At 47.6% G+C, this 26,370-nt stretch overlaps 1 protein-coding gene across 2 annotated transcripts in view; it reads right to left on the minus strand.

Annotated features, from left to right (window-relative positions):
- GRIK3 (glutamate ionotropic receptor kainate type subunit 3) overlaps nucleotides 1–26,370 on the minus strand; it is a 230,976-nt gene that overhangs the window by 49,669 nt on the left and 154,937 nt on the right. For both annotated transcript variants that reach the window (XM_008167098.4, XM_065577204.1), the window contains exons 9-10: nucleotides 20,859–20,972; nucleotides 11,855–12,058 (exon numbers count right to left, since the gene is read on the minus strand). In XM_008167098.4, coding sequence (XP_008165320.2) covers nucleotides 11,855–12,058; nucleotides 20,859–20,972 — 318 coding nt within the window. The remainder of the gene's footprint in view (nucleotides 1–11,854; nucleotides 12,059–20,858; nucleotides 20,973–26,370) is intronic.

Here is a 26,370-nt window from a genome sequence, read left to right on the forward strand (position 1 = left end):
GCTTCATTTAGACATCGTGTTTGGCCAGTGAACTTATTTAACCTCAGTGGTGAAGCAAACACAGCCAGGGAGGAGCTCAGCTATGTGCTGTACATGGGAAATGAGCATCATCGCATCCTACCGGGTTTCTTGCTACTGCAATGGCTTCCTGCTTCTCTTTCCTTAATGGACATGTCCTGTTCTGCAGAGCGCTATCATTGTTTCTAGGGCAGTACAGCCAAGATTCATCCCCACCTGAGATGAGAGCCACATGGTGCTAGGCGCTGTACACACTTATAGAACGAGACTGTCCCTCCCCTGGAGAGTTTACAATCTAACTAGGCTTTACGGACAAGGGAACCAGAGGCTCAGAGAGGGGAAGAGCCTTGCATAAAGTCCCACAGCAACATGGTGATAGCGGCAGGAATAGAACCTAAGTCTCCAGTCCATAGCCCCATCCACAGGGCCATGCTGCCTTTCCATTGTGTTCACTAGATTTAAAAAGATGAATCCACCTGATTAATGACGCTCCAGCACACACAAAAGGCAGAAGCGCGGTCAGCCAGCTGGAAGCACAGCGTTTCCTCCTATTTTATGCCTTCTCCTTAATGCTGAATCCCTGCAGTGTAGAAATAAATATGAAATACACCTCGGGACCAAACAAATGGGTTCTTTCCATTCCTGAGGCAATGGCTTCCGAATGAATTCCCAGCTAACAGGCACTTGAAATAAACAGCCCCCTGGCACCCCGCGCAAAAGCATTAATCAGAACGTGGCCACGTGGTCATAATATGTAATTCCACCAGAATTTACTGTCAATAAATGTCCATTTATTGTGAAAGTGTTAAATCAACTGTTATAAATCGTCCCTGCGGACAGATATTATGTCTCCACTACACTTATCGGTCAGCAGGAATTTCCATTAGAAACCCTATTATTTTTCATGCCGTTCTATTTCCCACATGAAATTTCACACCAAGTGGAAATTTGGCACTTAGTTTCAGCCCAAGAGAAGTTTTATTTTTTTGTATGTGCGTGTGCAAAATTCCAAGAACAACCCATTTTTCTGCTGCTTTTATGTCCAAACAATGCCATGCCCCACAGTCTAGCAACAAGAGAGTTCAAGCTGCAGTTGTCAGACAGCTTGAGTTTTTAAATGAAATGTTATGGATAACTAATCCATAATGTGGGTTTAATTGCATTAGTTGTTGTTGATGTCTGGAGCGAGAGCGAGCGCATGCGCATTGCTGGCGAAAGGAGGTGGATTTGACAGCCATAAGGTTCTCTGTTTATCCAGAGAACCATGGCACTGAAAGTGTCCACCCCTGCACCATCAGGGCACCCCAAACCTTCCCAAAATGAGCTTTGTTCATGGTCTGAGATCAAGTTCAGTCCCCAGGGGCCAATCCATTCGTGGCTTCTCTGCTGAAGCTGCCAACCACGGGGCAATGGTGGTGGTGCTTTAATGTGATGAGAGTCATGTCCGCTCGGAAATGGTCTCAAGGCCACCAAACGCCTTTCACACAGACCATGCTTTTTGTTGTTAGGAGGGATGAAGATCACAGCAAACCCAGCAGGACAGAATGTACAATTTGCACCTCACTGTCGTAGGCTGTTCGCTACAGAACCACCTCTGGCCTTAAGCACAAGTAACAGCAACAGCAGCCCAAGCGACTCATGGCATGACCCTACCTTCCATCTCCCAGACTAGAACCAAGCCAATTTTACAAAGGTTTTCAGACGAAGCCTTTACCACCTATGGACAGCCCTGTCTGGAGCCGGGATTTCACATAGCTTCAAAAGAAACAACAAGAGACCATCAAGTAAACAGCCCGAGCTCTGTCGTACTCTGGAGTCTGCACCATTGCACTGCAGACTGCTGGGGAAATGACACAATGTGTATAAAGTCCAGACAGACATATAGATAATGACATGACGGTAGCGCGGCTCGTGCACATTCCTTCATTACAGATTTACTGCAGCGAGTGTCCTAACCCCTTCTCCTGAGCATCGCGGGCTCTGGCTGCAGCCCTAGAGGAGCTAATTGCCTCAGTCCCAGTCCTTCCCCTCCTCCCTTCCCTGAATTCCCTGGTCTATTCTAGTATCTGGGCATCTTCCATTAGTGCATTGAGCAACATGACCAACATCTCCCTTCTCCTTGGATACCTTTCACAACACACATGGAAGCTCAGCCGGGATGTGGCTTCTCCCGTGGGCTCTTCCCCAAAACCACACCGGCTGAATCCCGTCTCTCTGCCTCAGACATTTCCAAGGCAACCGCATCTCCCATCAGTCTCAGTCATTCAAGACACTAAACAATTCTTGTAACATTGCAGCCTCACGCCTCAGGAAGGGGGCGATTCGTCCTGTTCAGAGGGGCCAGGCACACCTAAGTCCTTGGCCTAGGCACCACTAACGTCCTACTGAAGCCCTGTGCACCACTTAGAGGCTGCACCAGGACATCAGCCCAAGACCCGTGCGCCCCACGTCTTCTACACGGGGTGAACGTTACCTTGGGTGCTCAGCGCCTCACAGGATCCTATGGTCCTACCTGACTCATGCTTCTCCCTTGATGCGCCCGCTTCACTGAGAAGGAGGTGGATGTCTGAGATGAAGTTGGGCCAATCCAAGCCCAGGTCTCAGAAGCCTTCACCCGATTGGCTTTCAGTGAGCACGGACTCCTAACCTCAGGGTCTCCCCCGGTGCCAATCAACTGCTGTTCCTTCTGTGCGTGATTTGCGGATGCTTCTCTGCTGAAGACAGGCCCCATCTGGTTGCACTCAAACAGTTTCCCTGTTTAATGTTTTACATAAACAGTTCTATAAAACGTAACGACCCGCGGATAAAATAAATAATGGCTTTAGATGGGGTTTGGGTAATACTGATAAATCACTCCAAGACAAGCACCCGCCAACCCAGGCCTGCTAGAAAGGAGGATTCAAAGAGCCAGCGGTGGTGCAGCTAAAACATCCCAGAGACCAGCAGCTTTGCTTTGCTTCCCTTCTATAAGTCTTCCAAACGCCTCTTCCCTTGGGCCCAAGTACTTAATTTAAGGCCTGCCAGGCCATGGGACTACTTAGTAGGAAGAGTGTTGCTCAATGAATCTCATGCAACAGACTTGGGATTTCAAAATGATTCAATGGGATATTTTCCCTTCATTGTGGGGCCGTCTCCGTCAATCATGCAGTGTGGCAGCCTGTATGGTGCAGAAACCCAGAGCGACTGTGTGCCGGGAGAGGGGATGCTAAGGCCGGTCTTCCATTAGAACGGTGCCTGCAGCGTCAGTATCACACAGACACAAACTGGGCCAGTGCAGCCACACAGACTGCGTCTCTTGCTCCTTCCGAGGGAATTATGGGAGCTAGAATGAGGCAGCAGGACATGTCCACACCCGAGACAGCAAAACTCAGATGTCACCAGGAGAATTAATGCTGTGAAAGAAACAGCCAAGAGCAGATGCTCTCCAAGTAGTGCCTGACATGCTCTGTTCTTTATTCAGCCTAGAGGGTCAAGTCTGCATCATTAGGGGAGAGTGGCCACTTATCTTCATGTTTCCTGCCTCTTACCCATCTCCAGCACTCTCCCATCATCACTCTAATGGGATTATGCCTTTAATTATTGTGTTGTTCTGTTTTACAGGGTCTGTTCCAGGAGGTCCCTGAAGTGAAATCAGCATGAAAGACACTTCAGTGAGTTGGCAAATTAGCATGTCAGATTATTGCATTTTTGTTTTTTAGTGGGGGTATCAAAGGCATGAAGTTACAATATTCCAAAGCATTGCACCACTTTCTGCACATTGTGGAGCAGATTAATGAGCTGATGGCTGAAATAAATTATGAATGGTTATGATCCTATTAATAAACACATTGGACCAGGTTTAACTGACCCTATCGGTATGAGTTAATCAAGGTTAACAAGGTCTCCCATATCAGCTCCTATTATTATTATTTATTTGTATTACCACAGGGCCTCAGAGCCTTGGTCAGGCAGTGCCCTCCTGCCCTGAGGCGATCATACTTTCCAAGATAATGATAAAGTCAGTGGTGGAAAAAGACCATTAGCATTGCCTAATATGAACCGAGAGGAAATTGTGTCTAGTGCAGAGTATGAGAGTGGGAATCAGGATTCCTGTGTCCATTTCCTGGCTCTGCCGCACACCTGCTGCGTAACTTTGGGCAAGTCATCTAACGTTTCCATTAAAAGTACCTTGCAGGGACGCTAATTAATGTTTGCATATTTATATACCCCCTTTATCTGAAACGTTCACAGCACTTTAAAAATTGTTATTATTTGCACTTACCAGCAGTGTGTCTAAAAACTCCAGTCAGATTTTAGTCACACTTCCAAACCATATTGTATAAAGTGAGATGTAATACTTTACCCATTACACTTGCAAAAGAAGTGCAGAGTAGGAGCACGTAGGTTGAGGTCCTAATGCCGCAGGAATACTGGAAGATTCTATAAGATTTAACAGAGCAGGTTTCTATCAAACCTGGGTAACAAAATCGTGTTTAGGGAGCACCTAAGTCTCAGTTGCTCTTGGTTCTTCCCTGTACCCCACAATCCAGCCATGCTCCAGCGAAATCCCCTTTCCTGCACTACAGCACAGCAAAGTTTCCTTTAGCTTGATGGGATTTGCTAATGCAGGGTCCCAGACACAGAGAGGGAAAACACAGGGAAATGTGGGGCACAGGGAAAAATATGGGATGGCTAGGACCCCTCCCACATTCCAGTAGATAGAAATGTAGCTTCGGACAGTCTATTCCATATTCATAGATTCTAAAACCAGAAGAGACCATTGTGATCATCTAGTCCAGGGGTTCCCAAACTGGGGGTCACGAGGTTATTACATAGGGGATCGTGAGCTGTCAGCCTCCACTCCAAATCCCACTTTGCCTCCAGCATATATAATGGTGTTAGATATATAAAAAAGTGTTTTCTTAAATGTATAAGGGGGGTTGCACTCAGAGGCTTGCTATGTGAAAGGGGTCACCAGTACAAAAGTTTGAGAATCACTGATCTAGTCTGACCTCCTGCATAGCCCAGGGGAGACTTTCCCTGAATTAGAGCAGATCTTTTAGAAAAAACATCCAATCTTGATTTTAAAACATCCAATGATGGCAAATCTACCATAACCCTTGGTGAGTTGTTCCAATGGTTAATTACCCACCTGGTGAAAAACATCTGCCATGTTTCCAGTCTGAATTTGCCTATCTTCAGCTTCCAGCCCTTGGATCTTCTTATGCCTTGGCTGGGATTTCTCAAAATGACTCCACACCAGACTGAGGGCATCACGGAATTCCAGGCCATAATCACACCCCACGCCCTCCCAGTGCCCAGAGCTCTCTCTAACGTTGGAGCTCTGGGGTATGCAGGAACAGAAATAAGGCTCTTTGCATTGTCAGGAATGGCTTTCTCTGAGGATTGAAAATTAGAGGTGACTAGTTGCTGCTCAGTGACTTCTGCCACTGGATAGATTTGGTTTTCTGGAGGGCCTCAGCTCTTGAGAAGCATTTAAGACCAGATCATGCAGTGGAACTCAGGGCAGGGTTTGACCCCTTACGTTAATTTTCACTTTTAATAGAAAACTCAGAATTGTTGTATGGAGGTCCAAAAGTCACAGTGAGTTTATATTGTGCTTCCAAATCATGTACCTTTACCCTCCCTACACTCAGCATGACTTGGCTTTTCAATCTAACCTTGGACTGATCAGAGCTGAAAAATTCATTACAGCCCTGTAATATCTTCCAGAACAAGGACACGATGTGGTTCAGCTGAGAGGTGGTCTGTCTTCTCTCGGCCAATTCTCTCGTCAATTGTCTCTGTCCGGCTTACTTGTTAAGGGATGTTTAGACCTTGTCTGCACTACAGAAGTGTTCTGTGCTAAGATCCATTGGTCCCCTTGCACATCTGTAATATTGTGCGCACGGACAAAAGTGCTCCACCAGATTACGTGTGCTGCCAACCAAGTAGACCATGAATTTTCAGGGCTAAATCCCTGTTTACTCTGAAGTAGGTTAGTGCCAATTTGGATACACTCTGGCTGAAATGGTTCAAACTAATTTTCCCATTACTGCTGTCCCTTGCAAAACTTCCCAGAATACCCAGCTTCTCAGAGCCGTGCTGCAAATTGTGGGCTACGCATAGCGGGCACTGAAACCCAAAGCACTTAGAATAGTGCTAGTGCAAATGTGCAATGGTCCTTAAACCAGTTCAGCTTCTGGTGCTCAGTCTGGTTGAATACTCTAATGTAGACAAAGTCTTTCAGAGCAGTAACCAGAAGGACCCTGCTGAGAAGACCAAGAACACTTTTTGCCTTGTTGAGTGCCCATGGTCTATGCCTTGTCCTGCCATTATGAGTGTGAATGGCTGATGTGTGTCAATACCTACTGTAGAAAGTCAAGGATGGTCTCTTTCCCTGTTCTCTGTACTGACTTCAGTGGATTCACTCTGGATTTACTCCAGTGTAAGTGAGAGCAGAACCTCTCCCAATGTGCTTCAAGTCAGAATGGTTCCATGTCAATGTTAAGCAGAGCATATACTGAACTTGGAGGCAAACAACACTTCTGCTGTGAAATACAGTGTCAGTAAGCTGTCTGTCCCCAGGGCAACATTCCTCCTTCCTCATAGGAAAGTCACTCTTTACGGTAGGTATATAAACAGACGTGGCTCATAATTAGAACTCCGCATTAGCTCTATTACCCCATCTCTTGGATCCTTGCAGAAGGAAAATTATTTTCAGATCATTTCTGTGAATAGTTTTTCCAAGGGCCCACTAGAATTTTGTCTGGGAAAGGTTGAAGACAATTAGTCAAACCATTTTTTAGTTATGGGTGTTCTCAAGTGACACTTAGTTCTGTATCTAAATATGCTACATATTCAAATTATGTTTCATTATCCAGCCTCCATTATCTCCTGCCCCACGGCCTGACCTTCTCCAGCAACGTATGTAACATTAAAAAAAAGCCTCAGAACACCTGCTCAGCTGTGTGTGTTGCATTTCAAAGACTGAGGTACCAGACAATTCCATTAGGGTATCATGCAGAACATGCAAAGAGGAAAAGGCTACAGAGCTAGACATCTTGGGTTAGGAGGCACAGACGAAAATAATTGCATAAAAGCACGAGGAGCTGGGCACGGTTAGAAAGCCAAGACACTGTCATTTCTTTTCTCAGTTTTTTTGTATTTAAGGAGTTCTCATCTTGCCAGCTGAAACGAAACAGGATTTTAGTTTCTCTAGCAAAATGAGGACTCCGTAATGTAGACTGACTCCGTAATGTAGACTGCCCAGCATACGGAGGCTACTGTAACCTCCCAAAGCACTAGCCACATAGGAAACCATCATAACCGACAAGGGTCACATTTTGTCCTCTGTGGACTTCACAGGGAGCACAAATATGAAGGCCAGATTTGAATCCAAGAGTTAGCTTATTTCCTGGTAAGCAGTGAGGACACATTCCCTACTGCAGCTACCTTGACATGCCCCTGCTCTACTTTTCACCTCTCCAGTGCTTTCCAGCTGAGGCACTTGAAGCACTTTACAAACATTAAGCCTTGTAGCACCTGTGTGAAGTAGGTAATTATTACCATCTCCATTTTACAGATGGGGGAACTGAAGCACAAACCATGTGAATAAGGTCATCCAGGGAGTCTGAGGCCGATCCAGGAACAGAACCCAGGTCTCTTGACTCCCAATCCTGTGATTAACAACAAGGCAATAGCCTATTAGCTATTCATAGAGAAGCTAATTTACTGACGTGAGTCACCCAGCAACTACATTCCGCTCACATAAGCTACAAGAGTACCGCAGCGGCTATACAAGTTATTTTGCTTAGGCAATGATTTCATATTGGCGCCAGGAACTTCAGAGGCAGTCTAGGAGGCTGAATCACTTGAAACAGATGCAAAATAGCTGTGATGCCAAAACCCCAGAGCTGCTTGTCTCGCTCCCCACACGGTGAGAAACTAGACCCCTTTGTCATTGCCACTTCTCCTAGAGACCCGATTCTGGGAATAAAAGCTTCACAAAAACGCAAGATTTCCTCCGCTGTCCGAGCTGGCTGTAGGGATCACAGCATGCACTGGAAGAAACACGTCTCGTTAGGAAGTTGAGGGACCTCTGGCCATGAGTTGAGGTCTCAGACAATTTGCCTTTCTGGCTGCTTTGGGACTCAGTAAAGCTGCCACTGGAAATGCACTAGCGTTTAATGGGCTCTTTTAAATGGCAGTGGAAGCAAGAACGCAGCTGCTCTGGTTGGTGACGTGGTTTCCCCCCCCCCCGCTTTCTGTGAGTCAGATGATTTTAGAAAATAAGCTGAATTTATAAATAAATTAAATTGTCCCCTGCGCACCTGCTCTCACCCTCTGTTCCACTGAAGGGACATTCCATAAAGCATGAGAGCAGATCATTAGAAGCAGGTAATGCCTCTGGGACTCAAGACTAGAGACGAGCCTAATCATTCACAACTGCCTGTTTGTTACACATGCTAGACAGAGCTGTAATACTGTACAGGTTCATCTGTAGCAGACATTTGGCAGCTCTCGCTTGGAGTAGCACTTATTCACCCCAATGAACTCACTGAGCGTTACTCAGAGGAGTGAAGCTTGCAGGATTCTGGGCCCTTTGCTGATGGGCACACGGTACATCAATGGCAGAATCAGAACCCAGTCCAATGCCCCATCCACTAGAGCATAGGGAAGGAAAGCAAAGTCTTCATGCCTCAATTTCCCTGTCTGTAAACAAGGGACAGTAGCCACTGGGGTGATTTGCAGAAGTGTTGTCGTGAATGCTCGTAAAGCAGTTGGAGGCACTGGGAGTAGGTTGCTGGAGAAGTGCTAGATATTATTGTTATATGTTGCAGGAGTGATCATTCCTTCACCTAGGAGGCAGCACAAGGTAGTGCTGCCCGTAAATAAGCATGCCACTAAGCCAGAGACATAGAAGATATCATACTTCTGTGCTCACCAGCAATGAAGGAAACAGCCAGTGAAACAATAAAAATAAATCATGCTGATGTCCTATGGCTTTGGGTCACACATTTAGCTGCCCTGAGCTTTAGTGTGAGGTTCACCTGAGTCAAGCCAGATAAGGTGATCTGTTTCTGTAGTCCCCCACAGGGGTTTATTTACTGCATCAGTTTTCTGAATGTACTGCTGAGGAGCGGGAGGGAAAATGGGTGATAGAGCCCAGCTGGGCTTTTCCAGAGGGCGCTGGCTGCTCAGTTTTAATGGGAGTTGGAAACTTAACTCCTTGCTGCCTCTTTGCAAATCCCAGACAGTGTCTGGACAGTTCCCTGGAGCCTTTCCCGCAGAAGGCTGTGAAGGGTGTAAGAGTGCAGGGGAACCACACACAGGAGTTTAGGATGGGAAGTGAGGCAGAATAGTATCGAAAATGCCCTCTGTGAAGTTAAATAGCAGAACTAGAATCAGGTCAGGACACTGAGGTTAATGCCTCCCCAGTCTTGCAAAAAAGTGCAGTGGAATTTATTTCATGTCTACAAATGGGCCTAAAATTAAGTCTCCTCTGGAAGATAAGATTTAGGAGGAATTTGATTGTTTTCTCTCTTCTGCACTGCTGGGCGGCCTGGCAAACAGTTGTGTGAGAGCGAAAGCATGCCTTGTATCTAACAATTTCCCACCCTATTACCATGCAAGCACACACACATACACAATTATTAATTACCCATTGGCAGAGCCCCCATCACCCTGATCACAAGCATGGAAGAGGCCTCTTTGTATTAAGACTGATGACTACAGCATCACAATCACATTACAGGATTTTCTCCAGGAGCTGTGATCAACTAAGACTTTCAAATTACTGGCAGCAGCACAAGGACAACTGTGGCGGATTCTGAGTGACAGGAACGCTGGGTGGAAAAAAACATCTAGGAAAGTTTAGGAGGTATAATCAAAGATTAAAGCAGGCTGAATGGACACCCTTCTGCTTAATAGCTGGTGGCATGGTCAGCGCAGCCAGTCGTGTGTAGTGCTTTAGTGAAGGGCAAATCGTTTGCTTGGGATCTTTCAGGCAGGGGTGAGAAAAGGGATCAGAGCTCAGTCGCATTGTTTGTTTCTCAACTGATGCAGCAAAGCACTTCAGGGTGTGTTAACTGTAGGCGCATGCCTGAGTCCCATTGAAGTCTGTGGGATAGAAGCATACGCTCACTGATAAACATGTCCTTGCTAAGCCAGGGCCAGTGATCCCACAGCTGTAGGGCAGGCACAGGAGACGATGGTGGGGGTGTTGCACACCACCAGCCCGGGGCATTCTGTGGCACATAACGAAGCAGGTCTCTGCATAAGGGGATTAGCCTTCTTTGGGATCGTGCTTTTTGCACCCTTTCAGACTCAGCATGGTTAAATGATGGAGCCAAGCGTGCAACACGCTTGTCCGCGCTACCCCAGGCTGGCGAAACACTGCCCCTGCACTGGGGATCATCTGCCCAGTTGGTTGATTGCTGTACATTTGTTAGCCCAGAGGACAGGCACCCGGGAAGGGAATAGCTCCATGTCATACTGTCATCAGCAGATGATATTTCAGAACTGAAGACACCAGGTGTTGTGGCCTACTCCCCTCAGCACCGGTGCTTGAGGTCAGGGTGTCATCGGGGGCTTGGCCAAATAACAATAAGGAGAGGGAGGGAAAAGGGATGTAGCCACTGACTGTGCAGAGAGGAACCCAGCAAATGAACTCCTCTCAGGAGACAGTCGCAAGGCAGGCTCCACTCAGCTGTGACTAAATACCAGGAAAGGCTGCATGCCCGCTCGCTGAGGCAGGTGCACTTAATCCTGCCTTAGCATGGGCAGGGGTTGGACCAGAGGACCTCGTAAGGTTCCTTCCAGTCCTATGACTCCCTCTCCTTGGTAAGAACATTTTCTGGGACACACATTTAAATTCGCTTGGCCAGAATTCCCCTCCCATTCAAACACAACTTTACACCGGACACTGAGGACGAAATGTATGTGAATGTAAGGCTGAGGTTCCGATTTTCATCCCCTAGAAGTGACGGTATCTCCTGGGAACCCTATTGCCCACATAGGGGGCTTACCGCTCCTCGCACTGACGTTGGTGGCAAAGCTCCCCTTTAGTTCAATGGGAGAAGGACAGGACCCTGTTCTGTTCTTCCACACCTCCACAGAGCTCTCCTTAACTCCAGCTGGGGTGGCTGTGCATACCCAAGGGAGGGACTTGGACCGTCGTGTATAATGATGATATTTAATAGCATGACGTGTATCCAAAATACTTGATAACCACGATCCTCAGGTCTGCTCGGGCTGTGCTTTGTGCAAGACTGAGGGCACAGGGTCTAAGGCAGCTGGTTGTACCCCGGCCTGTCCCCATCCACCCCCCAGGCCCAGGAGCTGCGGAGGGATGCTTCCACCCCAGGTGTGACTTGACAGCCACCAGGAGTTTCAGCAGCACTGAGGCAAGTAACAGCCCCATGGGTCATGACGTTGGTCAGTGATGTCCAGGGCATTGCTGCACTCTGGCAAAGCCCCCGGCACTGGGCATGCCCCCAACATGTCCCCTGTGCCAGCAGCTGGAACTAGAAGGGGTGGTTTAGAGCCAGGATGTTACCCGGCTGGGGCAATAGTGCCCCTGGTCCTACACTGACGCAAAGGAAGAAATCTGTTGGTGGGGCTAATTGATTTCTTCTCTCAATGACCCTGGAAAAGCTGGGAGAGGCTCCTGGCAATGATCAAGAATATTTGTACTATAGAGTATGTTCAGTATACACCGGGGAAGATACAGAGCTCTGGGATGCCAGAGCAGGGGGGATGTCAGCCCACTCCAGGTGTCCTGACCCACAGTTCAGGCTGCAGCATGGTTTATCCCCTAGTTACCAGTAGCTTTACACACACGTGTCTTACTCACATGGTCAATGAGTTCCTTCATCATGCCGTTCCACTGCCCCTTCTCATCCTGTGCGCCATACTTCCCGTCCTCCACCAGCCGGATATCATAGGTAAAGCCCAGGATGTGTGATAGCTCCTTCAGAAGGTCAATGCAGTAACCTTCGAAGCGGTCGTTCCCGAAGAGGGCTGTGTCTGACTTCCGAAACATGACGAAGGGCTCTTCCTGCGCAGCCGGGAGAGAGCGGAGCAAAGAGCCACGGTTAAGGGCAGGCTGCCAGTCCCATTGCCAGCAGAAAAGCGATGAAAGCAGGTGGCTGTTCCTGCAGGTAACCCTGCGCAATGTGACACGCATTATGCAGGCAAGGTTGGCACCACAACATGTTCGGAATAAATTAACTTTGCATGGTGCATCAGCTAATTAGTAACCTTGTTTACCCCACTAAATTTAATTTTGTCTCTTCTGAGCAGCCAACTGTTTTCCATTCAGTGAGATTTCAGAGAGAGAGAGAGAGAGAGAGAAAATAACCATTTCATACTCTGCAAATGAAAACAAGGGCACTGAAAAATAAAAATACATAGAGGGAAAAAATTCAGCCACAAATCCCAGGCACTAGAAACACAAATGAACCGATCCCTGGGGATTGTTGTGGACTCAGCACCATCAGGGTTCTTAAGAGCATTTGAGTTGGGGGTCTTGCCAGGACACCATGCGTGGCTAGTGGCCGGTATAGGGTTGGCTTTATTTCTTTATGCCCCCGGGATAGGTGAACAAGACAAGACAAAGAATGAGGCAGGGATTCTAGTGCTGGCCAGAGGTAAGTCAAAAGGAGACCAGCATGTGTCTTAGACCTTTTCCTTTGTAACACACCAGCACCCACACCCATAGCAGGTGCTCCTGAGAGCACAGGTCTGTACTGAGAGGAGGAGGTGCCTAAAAGCCGAACCCGAACCCTAAGCAGGTTTCCTGCGAGCTGTTCCAAAGGGCAGGTGATCCACAAACACCTGGATCTGATCATGCCCTAGAGTATGCCAGGAACATCCCCTCCAGTTCTGACCCACAGCTTGATTCTGGCCATAAGGCAGCGGAACTGACTGGCAGAGGAATTGCCCTGTTCACTAGCCTAGTGCCCAATATAGCCCCACCCCCACTTTGGCTGTCGGTGCAGAGGGCATGCCCAAGAGTTAGGGGGTGCTCTGCCACTGGGGTCAGAGGAGCAGGCATAATTTACAGCAGCTCCAGGATGGCTCTAACTTATGCTAGCCAGCAGCGGTACTGGTGGCTTTTGGCATCTTTTCCCACTCCCATGTTGCACTGAGATCAGCTCAGCCGCAGCCCAGGATCGGGGCCCAGGACTTTTCAATAACCAGGCATCACCCTGGCCTCTCAAGCAACAAACCTGTGGTTCCAACCCTGGACACTTGCAGTTAGTGTGCGGTAGATGCCCATGCACTGTGGGCATATTGCATGGAGCGGATGGTTTCTAGCAAGCTATGGCATATTACTTCAGGAAGGGCACAGCAAGCTAGGCTAAGTACCCCCGCCATGCTATCTTGGGGCCTTCTCTCCCCCTCCTGAACTGTTCTCATTACTTTTGTATTTGGAAAAGCCTCTGAAAATTTAACAAGCTGCAGCAAAGTGCTGCCTTATTAGCTAGCAGACTGCAGGCAGCGCCAGGAAGCATTGTAAGTTATAGCACATCTAAAAGGAATGTTCCACGGTGAACTTTCTGAAACACTCAGAGGGCTGCTCTCCTCTGAGTCCAAATGATTGCACTTCCGCTAATGCTCAAAAATAGCCATTCTTTTTAGTTTAAAGATGTCCAGCTTGGATGCCTTGAAAGGTTCAGAGATATCAGGCTGATAACCCAGCTCCTGAATCCAGAACGGGCCATTACTTTTCTGAGAAAATCATGTCCAGATGCAGAAAGCAAACTATGGTTTTTTAATCGATTATTACTATTCCATTCCACACTGAAGCATTGATTAATGCCCAAGATATATGGCACACCAGGAGATTCCAGAACCACTGTTTATTACAATAATCAAATTGTCTCATTGTTACCTTGTTCTCCCTTTCTTTGCTCCAACTAGTATCTCTCATCCTACTCTTAGACGGTGAGTTTTGGGGCCAGGACCCTCTTTTCATTATCTGTGGGTACAATGCCCAGCACAATGAGGCCTTGAAACAGGCCTCCAGGTACTACCACAATTCAAATAATAATGTACTGATATTAGCAGCCCTATAACAGGCTTCTACACAGGAACGTTCCATCTTTCTTCTCATCTCTTGTGATGAATGAGGTCATCATATGCCAGTGAAGACAATAAAGTGTGCAATAAAAATCATAGCCTTTCACAAAGCAACACGTTTGGGCTGTCAGTCATGGCAACAGAAAGGGACCAGGAAGATGTGGGAATGGCTGGAGAGAAGAGATACGTAAGGGGAGTGCTGAGAAACTCAAGGGACACTATCCAACAGGTGAGCGCTAGGAGACAAGGGCGGGACAGGAGACGGACCTGAGGAAAAGACTATTTATTAGACTGAACCATTGGATAACGTTACGCACAAGGCTACAGTCCTAGCTTGGAGGTGCCCCAGACCTCGCCCTAGTGCGTGGAGGCTTTGCTGGAATTCCAGCAACATCCCTGCCTGTGCCTCCTGCCTTGAGGGATCCACGCTCCTCCAGCACCCACCGTGGACAAACCTAGGCCATTCGCGTATGGCTGTGCAGAAGGCAGTCCGTCCTGCTCTGGGTGTTGGTGGGGAGTGGATGAGAGAGAGCACCTGGGTCTGGGTCTGCTGGATGAGAAACCAAGGCTGACAACGTCATGCCTATGGCGTTAGTGTGGTGCATGCAAGCCCATTAAACTCCCTCTCTCTCCAGTCTCCTCGGCAGCCCTCTCCCCTGGAATTAGTGCTTTGTTTGTGAACCAGCTGAGTCTACGGATCTTGGTATAAATACACCAGCTCCAAAGCAGCCATAAAATGCTATTAATTTTGGGAAGCACTATAGGGATAACATACATATTTAACAGCCAAAGCGCTGAACATTAGGATGCCACTCGCTCCGTAATGTATCTCCTGGTCTCAAACGTTTCCTAGGGGGTAATTCTGATCTCTATGAACCACTTATTCACAGACTATTTCACAATTTATTACTGAAAATGGCCAGACATCCAATTCACAAGCTCCCTCGGCTTGCTAATCGATTTCTCAGTGAAGGTGCCCTCAATTTCATAACTTCACAGTTCTTGTATTGCTCAGGGAGAGTGGCGCTGGCTGCTGGGGTAATATTTCTCTTCCAACAAGTCACCGCAATATGAGCAAAAGGCAGCGGGGGGGATGGGGAGGAGAGGGGTGAACAACCTTTCCTGCTTTTCCTTTTAAAGATCCCTCCTCTGGCTTTTCTACTGTCATTTACACCTACGGAGAAGACACAAAGGGCAGCAGCAAACGTCAATAAAGTTCAGGGTTGTATTTTACTTCTTAGGAGCCAATTTATGAAAAATGCATTTATTGCACAACTCAGTGTGCCAATCCCATCGTGTCCCTCACGCCGTGAGTCACAAGGCTGCAGGTGGCTTTGCATTAGGCATGCACGCGCCCTTCCAGCACACACAGCCGAGCAATTAGAGGGTGGTGATTTGCTCTATTGACGCTTTCGAACTGGAATGTGAGCAGAAAGCTTCGGGATCTTCGCGGCAGTAGAACTGCTAGAGCGGAGAGATTCAAGTGCTGGCTAGAAACCGGCTTCCTCGCTCTGCGGATGCACCTCACTCCTGCCTTGCGCCACTCCCACTACAGCAGGGGTTCAAACTGGGGGTCAGGACCCCGCAGGGGGTCATGAGGTTATTACATGGGGGGGGCGTGAGCTGTCAGCCTCAATCCCAAGCCCCGCTTTGCCTCCAGCATTTCTAATGGTGTTAAATATATAAAGAAGTGTGTTTAATTTATAAGGGGGGTCGCACTCAGAGGCTTGCTGTGTGAAAGGGGTCACCAGTACAAAGGTTTGAGATATTCCAGATCCAGACCTTGGCTCAGCTCTACCAATATGTCTCGCTTCTGAGCTGACGTATCTCCTCCTCCAGCATTCCTCAGTCCTGCCCCTGCAGCTCTCACTGCTGCTCCAGCCTTCAGCCTCACACACCTGGGCTGGTGCATCATTTCAGTAATACCAGCTACCCCCATCCAATAATTTCCCCTAGTGGCACCGCGCTACGTTTTAATTAGATACAGATGGACGAGGGCAGGGCGGGAATGAGTCTCTCCTCAATCTCTTGAGAGTTGAAATAACCTCGGGTAATTCCCCCACCGCTGACCCCTGGCCTCCACCTAGGGTTCATATCACTGTGCATGGCATTTATTTTGTATTATTCACCCAGCTCTATCTCCCACTTACAGGGACTGGCTCCAGCTCACATAACCTTGCAGTCTTTCTGCTGGGCCTGATTCAAATTCCTCAGACCAAAATTTTCAGAACAAGCAAAAAAAAAAATGTAAATTCAAAAGAATAAAAATAAAACAAAACAGATGCCCCCCGCCCACCCGATGGCCGGAGGTATCCCTGCAGCACCCTGCCTCTACCTCTCCTGAAAAACTACACGGTTCATAGCATTTCAGACATAACCCTTCTAGGGTCCAATTTATTCAGGCCTGAGTTCAACACACGAGTTCAGTGTCTTTCTCCCCCGTCCTTCTTCCCTGAGCTGGGTCCAGGTCAAGTCACTCCCAGGCTTGCCCGGACTGGAATTCAGCCTCCTGGCTCTGACTTCTCAATTCCCCTCTGTCAGATTCTTCCCTGCAGGAGCTTTTTTCACCCCTGAATTTCCCTCCTCCCTACAGCTTCCTGCTGCCCTTTATAGGGGAATGAGCCGTGCTCCATCAGACCCCGTCGAGTCTCGTGGCACGGGTGGGCCAGAGCCATTCGGGCAGTAATGGGGCTTTTCTGCCTGAGGCCTCCAGCCCATAAGGCCAAAGCCACCCTGTTACATTGTGCAAAAACTGACCCTGCTCCAGGAGCCTGAGTGAGCGGGAACTGCCAAAGTGCCTTTTGTTCCAGCATTTCCCCATAGGCAGTGGTGGGCAACCTGCAGCCCGTCAGGGGAATCCACTGGCGGGCTGCCAGACATGGTTTACATTGGCACGGCTGCCCGCAGCTCCCAGTGGCCATGGTTCGCCGTTCCTGGCCAATGGGAGCTGCGGGCGGCCGTGCCTGCGGGCCCCCAATGTAAACACTGTCTCGCGGCCCGGCAGCGGATTCCCCTGAGGGGCTGCAGGTTGCCCACTACTGCCCTAAGGGCTCTGCAGTAGCTTCTGACGGGACCATGCTTTTGAACAACTGTAGCCAGTGGGATCCGTTGTTGTTGCTCCTGATGCTGATGCAAATGGCACCAGGGTGCTTTATCTGTGCAGAGATATCTCTGCGGGGGGGAGGGGAGTGTGTGTGTGTGTGTGTGTGCGCGCATGCACTCCTGGAATCAGTACAGTATGACACTTCCGAACAGCGTGGGGGATGGGGGGGGGGATAAGAGGAGAAAATGACCATCTATTTTCACTCTGCAGTCTTCCTTGCAAAGCCAGGCATGAAAGCAGCATGGTATGGGCTAAAATAAGACAACCAGAGGCTCCTGCAGCACATTCACACCCGGGCGTTTGAGCAGAGCCACTCAGCTGAGAAAACGTGTTGTGCCAACGAGCACAGGGAAGATGGAGCCGCTGTGTGCCAGGTGTGGGTTATTTTGATGCTGGGTGGTGGTTTCATTTTAGGAAGTCAGGCCTCATTACCCAAGTGGTCCATCTAATTCCATTACCCAGCCTCTTAACATGCCAGACCAGACCATTGCTCTGTCAAGTCCAGTATCTCCCATCCTTTCTGCTGCAGTGGATCAGGTTACAGAGCGACCTTGTCCAGCCTGTCGGGAGATGTGATTACACAGGGGTGTTACTGGATAGCAGTGTCACAGCACGAGTGCATCATTTGCAAGATAACGATGGAACAAATGTTTTTTAATGACTACCTTCCTTAGTTTTTATCACTCTTGGAAGGAGAGGGCTATCCCCCAAGCAGAGCAAAAGTCAAACATGAAGAACCCCAAATGATGTGTTGTGCCTTGGTCAGAATGATGTTTCAGGGACTGGAATAGCAGGAGCTGCAGGCTGGGAGCGAGGTGCATTGGCAGAGCTGTGTGTGAGCTAGACCTGGAATGGGAAGGGGTTCTTCAGGTGAGGCTCGAGGTGCATGAACAAAGAGATGGGCAGAGGATACATTTCACACTGCTTGTAACATGGCACTGGGACAAACACTTGTCCTTCTCTTTTATGAATACCCAGTTCACATGCACACATTCTTTTAGGAACCCTAGACAATATGTCGTAAAAGACGATACTCGCTAAACCCTACATGACCTAGCAGTTCTTTCCCATCTCTAACATCCATGATTCTTTGATAGAAGAGGCTCCTTGAAGGCACTGCATGGAAATTGGCCAGGAAAAATTATTGGCATAAACAGAATTTCAAACCTGATCTACGCAACCTGCCCAAGTTTCGTTATAGTTTATTTGTTCTAGGTACTGCGTTATTTCCTGTTGCTGCCGATTGGCATGGCATGACCCAGCATTGTGTAACACAGCCAAATACAAACCAATGCGACTAGTCATCATTCATTAGATGTTAAATAAAAATTCATTCTGATCTGATGCCTGCTATCAAATCCAATAGTGAAGGCGAGAATTAAATACAGTGTGACAGTTGGAGACAGAGAAGATCGGTTAAGTATCCATGGTTTGCTGGATAACTCAATTACTTTTGGCTAGGTTGTCACATACGTAGTTATGAGGGGAAAGAAACACAAGCGCTGCAGTTATAACCCGTGTGTATAAATGAATTCCGGGATAGTGAGAAGTGACAGATCGGCAGCGCTGGAGCATGAAGTACCCGCAGAGCGGGTACAACACAGGCAGTGGCGGGACAAGGACCCCGGTGGTACCCACCCCACCTCCTGGCACGGAGCTTCAACTCTGACCTTGAAGGGCCTCATCTAGAAGCAAGAGGAGGGTTCAGTCTCTAAGGCCCATGAAGCCACTGGTCTCTCTGCTAAGATTGACAGCAGGGCGGCTAATTTGGGGCTTTTGTGCCTTTGGAGTTATGGGGGCATCTGTCCAATAGAAAATCTGCTGAGACTGACAAGTCACTTCATAGATGGCCACTGAGTAGCCACCTGATGCTAAGGGCAATGTGCAACAGAATGTGCCCCTCCTTAGATCAGTGACAGAAAGAGGAAGAGACCCTCTAGCCCCTTCTTAATCCCCCGAGCCACCAAGGCCCCAGAAGGGAGGATACTGAGGCATGTGTTTGCTCTTATTTTTTTGCTGTAACGAGAATAGTTACATCTGAAGCAGACACCCGCCCCTCTCCACTGCCTCTCCTGCTAGTCAGTCAGGCCCTTGCACAGCCTGTGCGGTATGCTAGTTAAGAGCCTTTCTTGCGCCCAGTGCATGCAGCCCCTCGCTGGGCCTTCAGCACGCACCGGGTCAGAGAACATACCTGAGATTCAGCACAAGAGTTGACGTGGAGGTTAAGAAATGTGCAGCAGGAACAAGAAGCAGCCTCGTGGCTACTGGAAGTGTGGTGGCGTCTAGCCAGCAACACACTGAATCACTTAGTTGTTTGGCACGTGTGGACAAGGAGCAGCTGTTTCTCGGGAGTGTGGGAACAGCAGGAGATGCTGCAACTTAGCACCTTACATATGCATTGGCAGAGCTGTACGTGGGAGTTTGTGCAGCACCTGCTTGCGCCCTGTCTCAGCCCAGCCAGCACGCTCGCACTCTCTCTGGGCACCAAATTCCCTCTCCTCCTCGTCTTCCTCGTCCTTTGAGTTCCATTGCCTAGATACACAGGTATTGAAACGCCTCTGGGTGCAGACAGAATCGCCATTCATTCCGCACCGTGTACATCATTTCTAGACAGTACCAGCTAGCTCCCACAAGTGCTCTGTTCAGTCACGACAGCAAGGAAGTGCCCAAGTTGTGGAGTGACAATGGTGCCATAAACCCAGGCCTGCCTGCCAGGCAATGAAAGCAGGTATCTCCACCAGGTCTGCTGTGTGCCTGGCTGTCTGGGTAAGCATTCAGTGGGCCAGATTTTCTCTTGGTCTAAATCATGCTGCTGCATTGATGTCAATGGTACCATTTTATACCGACCAGATTGACTCAATATCTTTTATTTTGACCACTCATGCAAACCCCGCCCCCAGCGGTGAATTCTAACACCGATGAAAATAGTGCAGGATAGTCACCCTTTATAGTGGGCTCTGCTGCCTCAGAGCCATTGTTCAGCATATCCACCAGCCTTGGCTTCTCTTCAGGTGGCTAACGTGCCCAGAGCAGCAGTCCCTGCATTAAATGATCGCCCCAGCACACTCCTCAAGGCTTGATTTCCAAAACTCCAACCCCAGACAAACCAGCTCAAACTACTGGCTACAAAGCACCCGGGGTCTATCCCGCTCCAGCCAGGTGGGAGGAGAGAGAACACACCTTTTCTCCATGGTAGCCTCCTCTGCACTAGCTTCCCCTTCTCTTTTATAACCCCACCCAGATCAGCCATGTGCTAGCAGGTGCCTGGGGGCCATCACACCTTCTCATGGGGCAGCCACGGGAGGTAAAATGTTGCTAACTAGTAGAGGGTAATTGGTCACCATGAATGAGCCAATATTTGCCAACCGTGTGCACGTGACAGTACCTAGGGCACTGAAATCTCAGTGACTCTTTTCTCTCGTTATCTTAAGTAAAGCGAAGAGCTGTGGTGTCTCAGGTACTGCTGTGTGGCAACTGTTGGTGCCTTGTTGGTGACCAGCGCAGGTTTCTGACCTCGCCAATAGCACAGGGAGCTAGGAGAGAGCCCCGAAACATAAGGCCAAAAGCAAAGGGACTGGCAAAACTACTGCGGCATTGTAAAGCACCAGAGAAGTCACACATTTCCAGCCATTTATATACGGATGAGAAATACAAGCCTGCAGCCTCCTACCAGGACAGTGGTGACAATAAGAGATCTGTTGGTTAGTGAGTCTGTGACGTTGGGTCCTCGCCCCTTGGAAATTTCCGTGATGTTCAAACCATCAGAAGGGTTCCACACTCCAACCTGAAATGAAGCAAAGAAACAAATTACTAGACACTTGACGTGTTGTTCAGTCTCTTCCAGGATCCCACAGGCCTGGCTGAAGGGAAGATAGTTCTGTCTTCTGCTGCACAGGCAAGCGAAGCTGAACAGACCGTGTTGGCCAACCTAAACAGAAGAGAAAGTGACACTAATCCTGCACTTGCAGACCACTCCAACAGTCACCCATGCAGAGCAGACATTACAAATACCTAACGCTTTTCCTTTTTGCTGCCCTCTAAATGGGGGCACTGATACCTGTGGACAAATATGGAGGTCCATGATGTCTAGAATTCAGGAATTCATTCAACAGTGGACAATAGCGCCATGCAGTACAGGCGCTCAGAATACACTGAACAGTGAACTTTGGCCAAACCTCACAGTGATTAGAGATATTCCTGAATCAAAGATTCCCCAATGCAAGTGTCTTTGGTGAACAGCAGAAACCCCAGATTCTAACACTTCCAAACTTATGAAGAGTTAAAAAATTAGATCATAATTTTGCAGCTTGGGCCCATCTCCTGTAGGAACCAAAAAGAGGTCATGGGATGTATTCAAACAACATGCAGGCTTTGGCTGCACACAAGGGATGTGTTCAGACAGTATTTAGAGTCATTTGTGTTGGAAGGAGTCTTGTGGGTCATATAGACTAGAGGACAGGGGCTGCGGTCTCGATCACTCGATCCTTCCCATATTGTTAAATGGGAGAGCATTGCAGCTAGGTGGGAGGAAAATTCTGGTATGGAAAAGGTTGACAACACAGCTGGCTGGAAAATGGTATTTCTGATGAAACTTTTAAAAAAAAAGAAAACATTTTGGGGGTAGTTGCTGGAATTTGGGGGGTTTTAACAAAAAACGGAGAAACATAATAACCTTGGTTGGTTTCCGTTTTCAGAAGTCTAAAAGTGTTTTCATTGAAAAAACAGCAAGTTTCAAAAGAAATAAAGAATTTCCATGAAAACTTGTGTTTCTTTAAAAAAATAAAAAACACAGCCAAATGGGATCGAAGTTTGCAGTGCCACTGCCCTGGTTGTACCTATTTTGTGGGCAGCATCTCCTAGGCTTTCAATCTGGCACCTTCTCTGCAGCACTGGACTCATAGGTGCAGGAAATAGGGGTACCGGGGGTGTTCCAGCACCCCTGACGAGACTTAGAGGGACATGGAATATCTGTGACTTGCATCACAATTCATAGTGTAGCCTATGTATTTCCTATCTGTTATGGTGTGAAAAATGTGTCTGGTGAAGTCGGGCTCTACCATACACACTAATAGGGAAACTATAACTTTATGAAATCTCCTGTCTGGTTTGCATGGCAGGGTTGCTATCGTTAGTCAATTCCCCCATGGATGGAGCACTCATTTCCGCCAATGGAGAGAATATTGTCCCTGGATCTAGCGCACAACATGAATGTGAGAGGAGGAATTTACTCCGGTAATTAATTAAGATTTCTCCATTCAAATAATTTTGTCCTAGGTGAGAGGGTTTGATTTCCCTGGGAGATCACAGTAGCCTTGCAGAGAGAAGTGCTGAGAGGTACTGGTATTAGAGAGAGAGTTCAGAAATATGAACTCCTGTAATACCCTGGATGTGGGCAGATTCCACATTCCACCAGTTCCACTCAGGGCAACTGCATCGAAGTCCCTGGAGGTCCAGACAAAGGGCATAACATTAGTGTCATGGAGTGGAGACCAAGCCCATCTGCATTTCATTTAGCTCCATTTTGCACCAACTTGAAAACTAGTAACATTGGGAATGAATATGAGCTGGACACAAAGCAACCGGCCAGGAACTCCCGGCTATCCACTTCTAACGGGGGACGATTACCCTACAACTGCCCATCAGGGAGTTCTTGCACCTTCCTCTGGAGCAGCTGGTCACTGTCAGAGACAGGATCCTGGAGTACATGGACCATGCGTCTGATCCTATCTGGGAATTCCTACGTTCCTTTATAAAGTGTCACAAACAGGGGCCAAGTGTTCATTTTAATCAGTTCTCTTCTGCTGAGAGATAGAGGGCCAGATCTTTAGCTGAGGTAAAATGTCACCATCTCTTTAAAACCAGGGGAGCTAGGACGATTTACACCAGCTGTGGAACTGGTCCAGCGTCATCACTGATATTTGGTCCAATCCCCTTTTAAACCAATGCAAACACACATGGCCTGCCTGCCCTCCAGCTGCAGGAATAGATGCGGCATGGGAGGATACAATTCAGCTCCCCTTTCTGTCCAGCCACTATCTATATTTTACTGTTGTTAAAAGCCTTTTAACAGCCCGACTGCAAATGCGAAAAAATAAGGCAAAGAGCCTTATTGGCAAGGAAACGCTTTCAGTAAAGCGCTATGTTTAACATCTGAACGCATGTTCCTTCACTTTCATGGATATAACTAGGTAACAACATGTTTGCCGTATTATTATTTATATTACAGTGGCGTGTAGCAGCCCTGTAGCACTAGGCGTTCTGGAAACAAAGTGTGAGACAGCCTCTTACCTGAGGAGCTCACAGTCCAAAAAAAACCCACAACAACACAGACAAAGGTGGAAGGGGAAGCCAAGGCCGTGAATTACCCATCATCACAGAGAAGCTTAACAGCACAGCTGGGACTAGACTCCAAATCTCCTGGATCCTGATCTAGTGCCCTATCCACTCTACCACACTGCCTCCCAATTTTAGACCCGACTGATCTTTTGTAGAGTCTTTCATACCGGGAGGGATCTCACACCACTTGACCAACGCTAACCATTGTCCGGTGAGACAGCATTTTACCACTGGGCAAGCTGAAGCTCTGGGAGGGGAAAAGGCTGGCGATAGCCACGCAGAGTGCCCCCGGAAGAGTTTGACTCCTGGGCCTACCTGGCATAAAGAACCGCTCCAGTGACGCCATTGTGCTGCGCACATTTACATCTAAAGATGATCTGGCCCCTCGTCGTCCGGCTGCAACTGCTACTCCGCACTCTCTCCCAGACCTCGAGAATGCAGGTTTAAAATCTCCTGGCATATTCAAACCTTGTGGCTGGTTGTCTAATGCTGCCCCTTTGAGGCTTGTTATGCCCCCAAATAGACAGAGACAGAGACACACCAAATAGGAACCACAGAATATACAGGTCGATCCATCTACGAGGCCACATGAGTAATGGAAACTTGAAAATAGAAAGTCCACAGACCAATCCCATTGCGGGGCTAGGAGCTTCAGATTATTTATTTAGTTATGTTTTTGTTTCCTTGATTGTTTTTCTTTTCTTTTCTATTTTTTTTTTAAATAATTCAATCTCCCCAGCAACCTCTGGCGAGAACCTGGTTTTACTGCATTCACAGAAAGGGTTTTTGAACAATGAATGCTGTTTGGCATGAACAGTATAAATTTTAAAAGAGTTTGCGTGAACTTTCTGAGAATCCCTAAATATTTTACAAAAGCCAGGCATTCCTCCATCCTTCCTTCCAATCACGCCGCAGTTAAAATGTCAGAAGATTATTACTGTTATAGGGAAGAGAAGCAATAAGATAAAGAGCCTTTGGCAGTGCTACCTACTCAGCTAAGAATCCCTTGATAAGTTTTCCTTAAGAAAAATGAAATACAGGGAACTCAAGTCTGCATTAATTAATTTAAAAATTAAAATAAAGAAAAAAATGCAAATATTCCATTAAGAGAACTGGGCAAGTCGGATAGTCAAACAACATGTAATTATGTTTGGGTAATACTGCTTTAATCCTCAGAACATCCAGGAGGTAGCAGGATCAGAAGCACAATCCTAAAGCTCAACAAATATAAGCTATTATACATAATGCAAAGTACATATTGGGCTTCACTCCGTTTGGCATTTCATTATTTCAGATTAGCTATTAACAGAATCTTAGTGTCCACAGAGATTTGACATCGATACTTTAAAACCTTTCCAGAGTAGACAAAAAGCTTTTGTTTTACAAAAAAAAAAAAAGCAGAGAGCTACAAAATCTCGTGACTAGATGGAGATTAAACATAAAAGCTGAACATCCTTGAGGAATATGCTTCAGGGTTTGGCAGTTTCCTGTGAGCATTATGTGCCACACAGTAGTAATAAATACCACTAGGGTCAGCAATTCTATCATACAGCTGAGGAGTACTACGTTGACTGAGAGGTATTTTGGCAGTACTTTAAGGTTCAGATTCACATGGTATCCAAAATGTCTGTCATTTTTGCCTATTACTCTTCCGGGATCATTACTGGTAAGCAGTCCACTGGCACAGGGAGCTGGGTGCGCCGATGTTACCAGTGGCACCAATCCTAGCAACCCACTTTGCAAGGTGTCAGTCGGCAACCCCCTAAGGGGAAAGAGCAATGAATCAGTCCCCAGGGTTTCTCCCATCCCTAAGTTTGAAGGCTCTCTAACCGTGGATAACTAGCTCACGGCACTATCCGCAGCCTGCTTTGAGCACAGCCCATGCGAATAGGTGACTCTTGGTATGCATTGTCCACGGTGCAGATCTTTGTTCTATTCAGGCAACTTGCTGCTCTGTTTTGTCCACTGAATGAACTGCTCTCCCCTTGAAAATGATGTTCTAGGAGTTTTAATGCTTTGAGTATTCTTTGTTTTTTTAAGCGGTCCATGAAACAGGAATGAAATCCCCATGAGCACCTGAGAATCAGACCTGCACTTCAGTGGCATTATATCCTTGTATCCAGCAGGGATCTGTGCTAATTACAAGGATTCTACACGGTTGTGTTTGTGCAGCTACCTTGCGTCCCCAGCAGCAGGATTGCTGCTGCAAAGACTCCACATCCAAATGGGAAATTTCCAATCAGGCCAGGAAACTAACCTGTCCTCATTTTTTTCATACCCTCTTCTCAGATATCAAAAAACAACAAAAAACATACATTATCATCTCCTCCAAAACTCAGGCTGCAAGTGGGCCAATCAGGGCTGTAACAAACATGGGATAGTTCCAGGCCTTAGGCAATTTTCATAGCAGGAGATCACACCGAGAGGGGGGCTTTAAAGAGCTGCTGTCGCCTCCGGGAAAACACTTCATAAACAAACTGTAGCATGTAGGCAGCACTTGGGTTGGGCTTTTTTCCCTCCCGTCATTGGCATGGAAACAAAAAACAGACCCCTGACTGCTCAGGAAGTTTCTTCTGCTTCTGCAGCTCCACCATTTCCCATGTGTGTTACCACAACAATCTTACATGGCAACTAATTGTGACAACTTGGGCTGCGGGTTCAGGTGTGCGAATGAGTGTGTGTGTGTGTACATCAGGAAACAGGAGCAGAACAATTCCAAGGCAGCAAATATCCTTACGTCGAACACAGAGGCAAATAGAGGAGCTATGAGGCTGATGCACCGTTTTCCAGGGGGCCTGAGTGGCTCTTTTGAAGGTTTCATAAACTCTTTAGCTAGCAGGAAGGAC

This window comes from Chrysemys picta, chromosome 23 (genome assembly GCF_011386835.1).
Source record: "Chrysemys picta bellii isolate R12L10 chromosome 23, ASM1138683v2, whole genome shotgun sequence".
Taxonomy (NCBI): domain Eukaryota; kingdom Metazoa; phylum Chordata; order Testudines; family Emydidae; genus Chrysemys; species Chrysemys picta.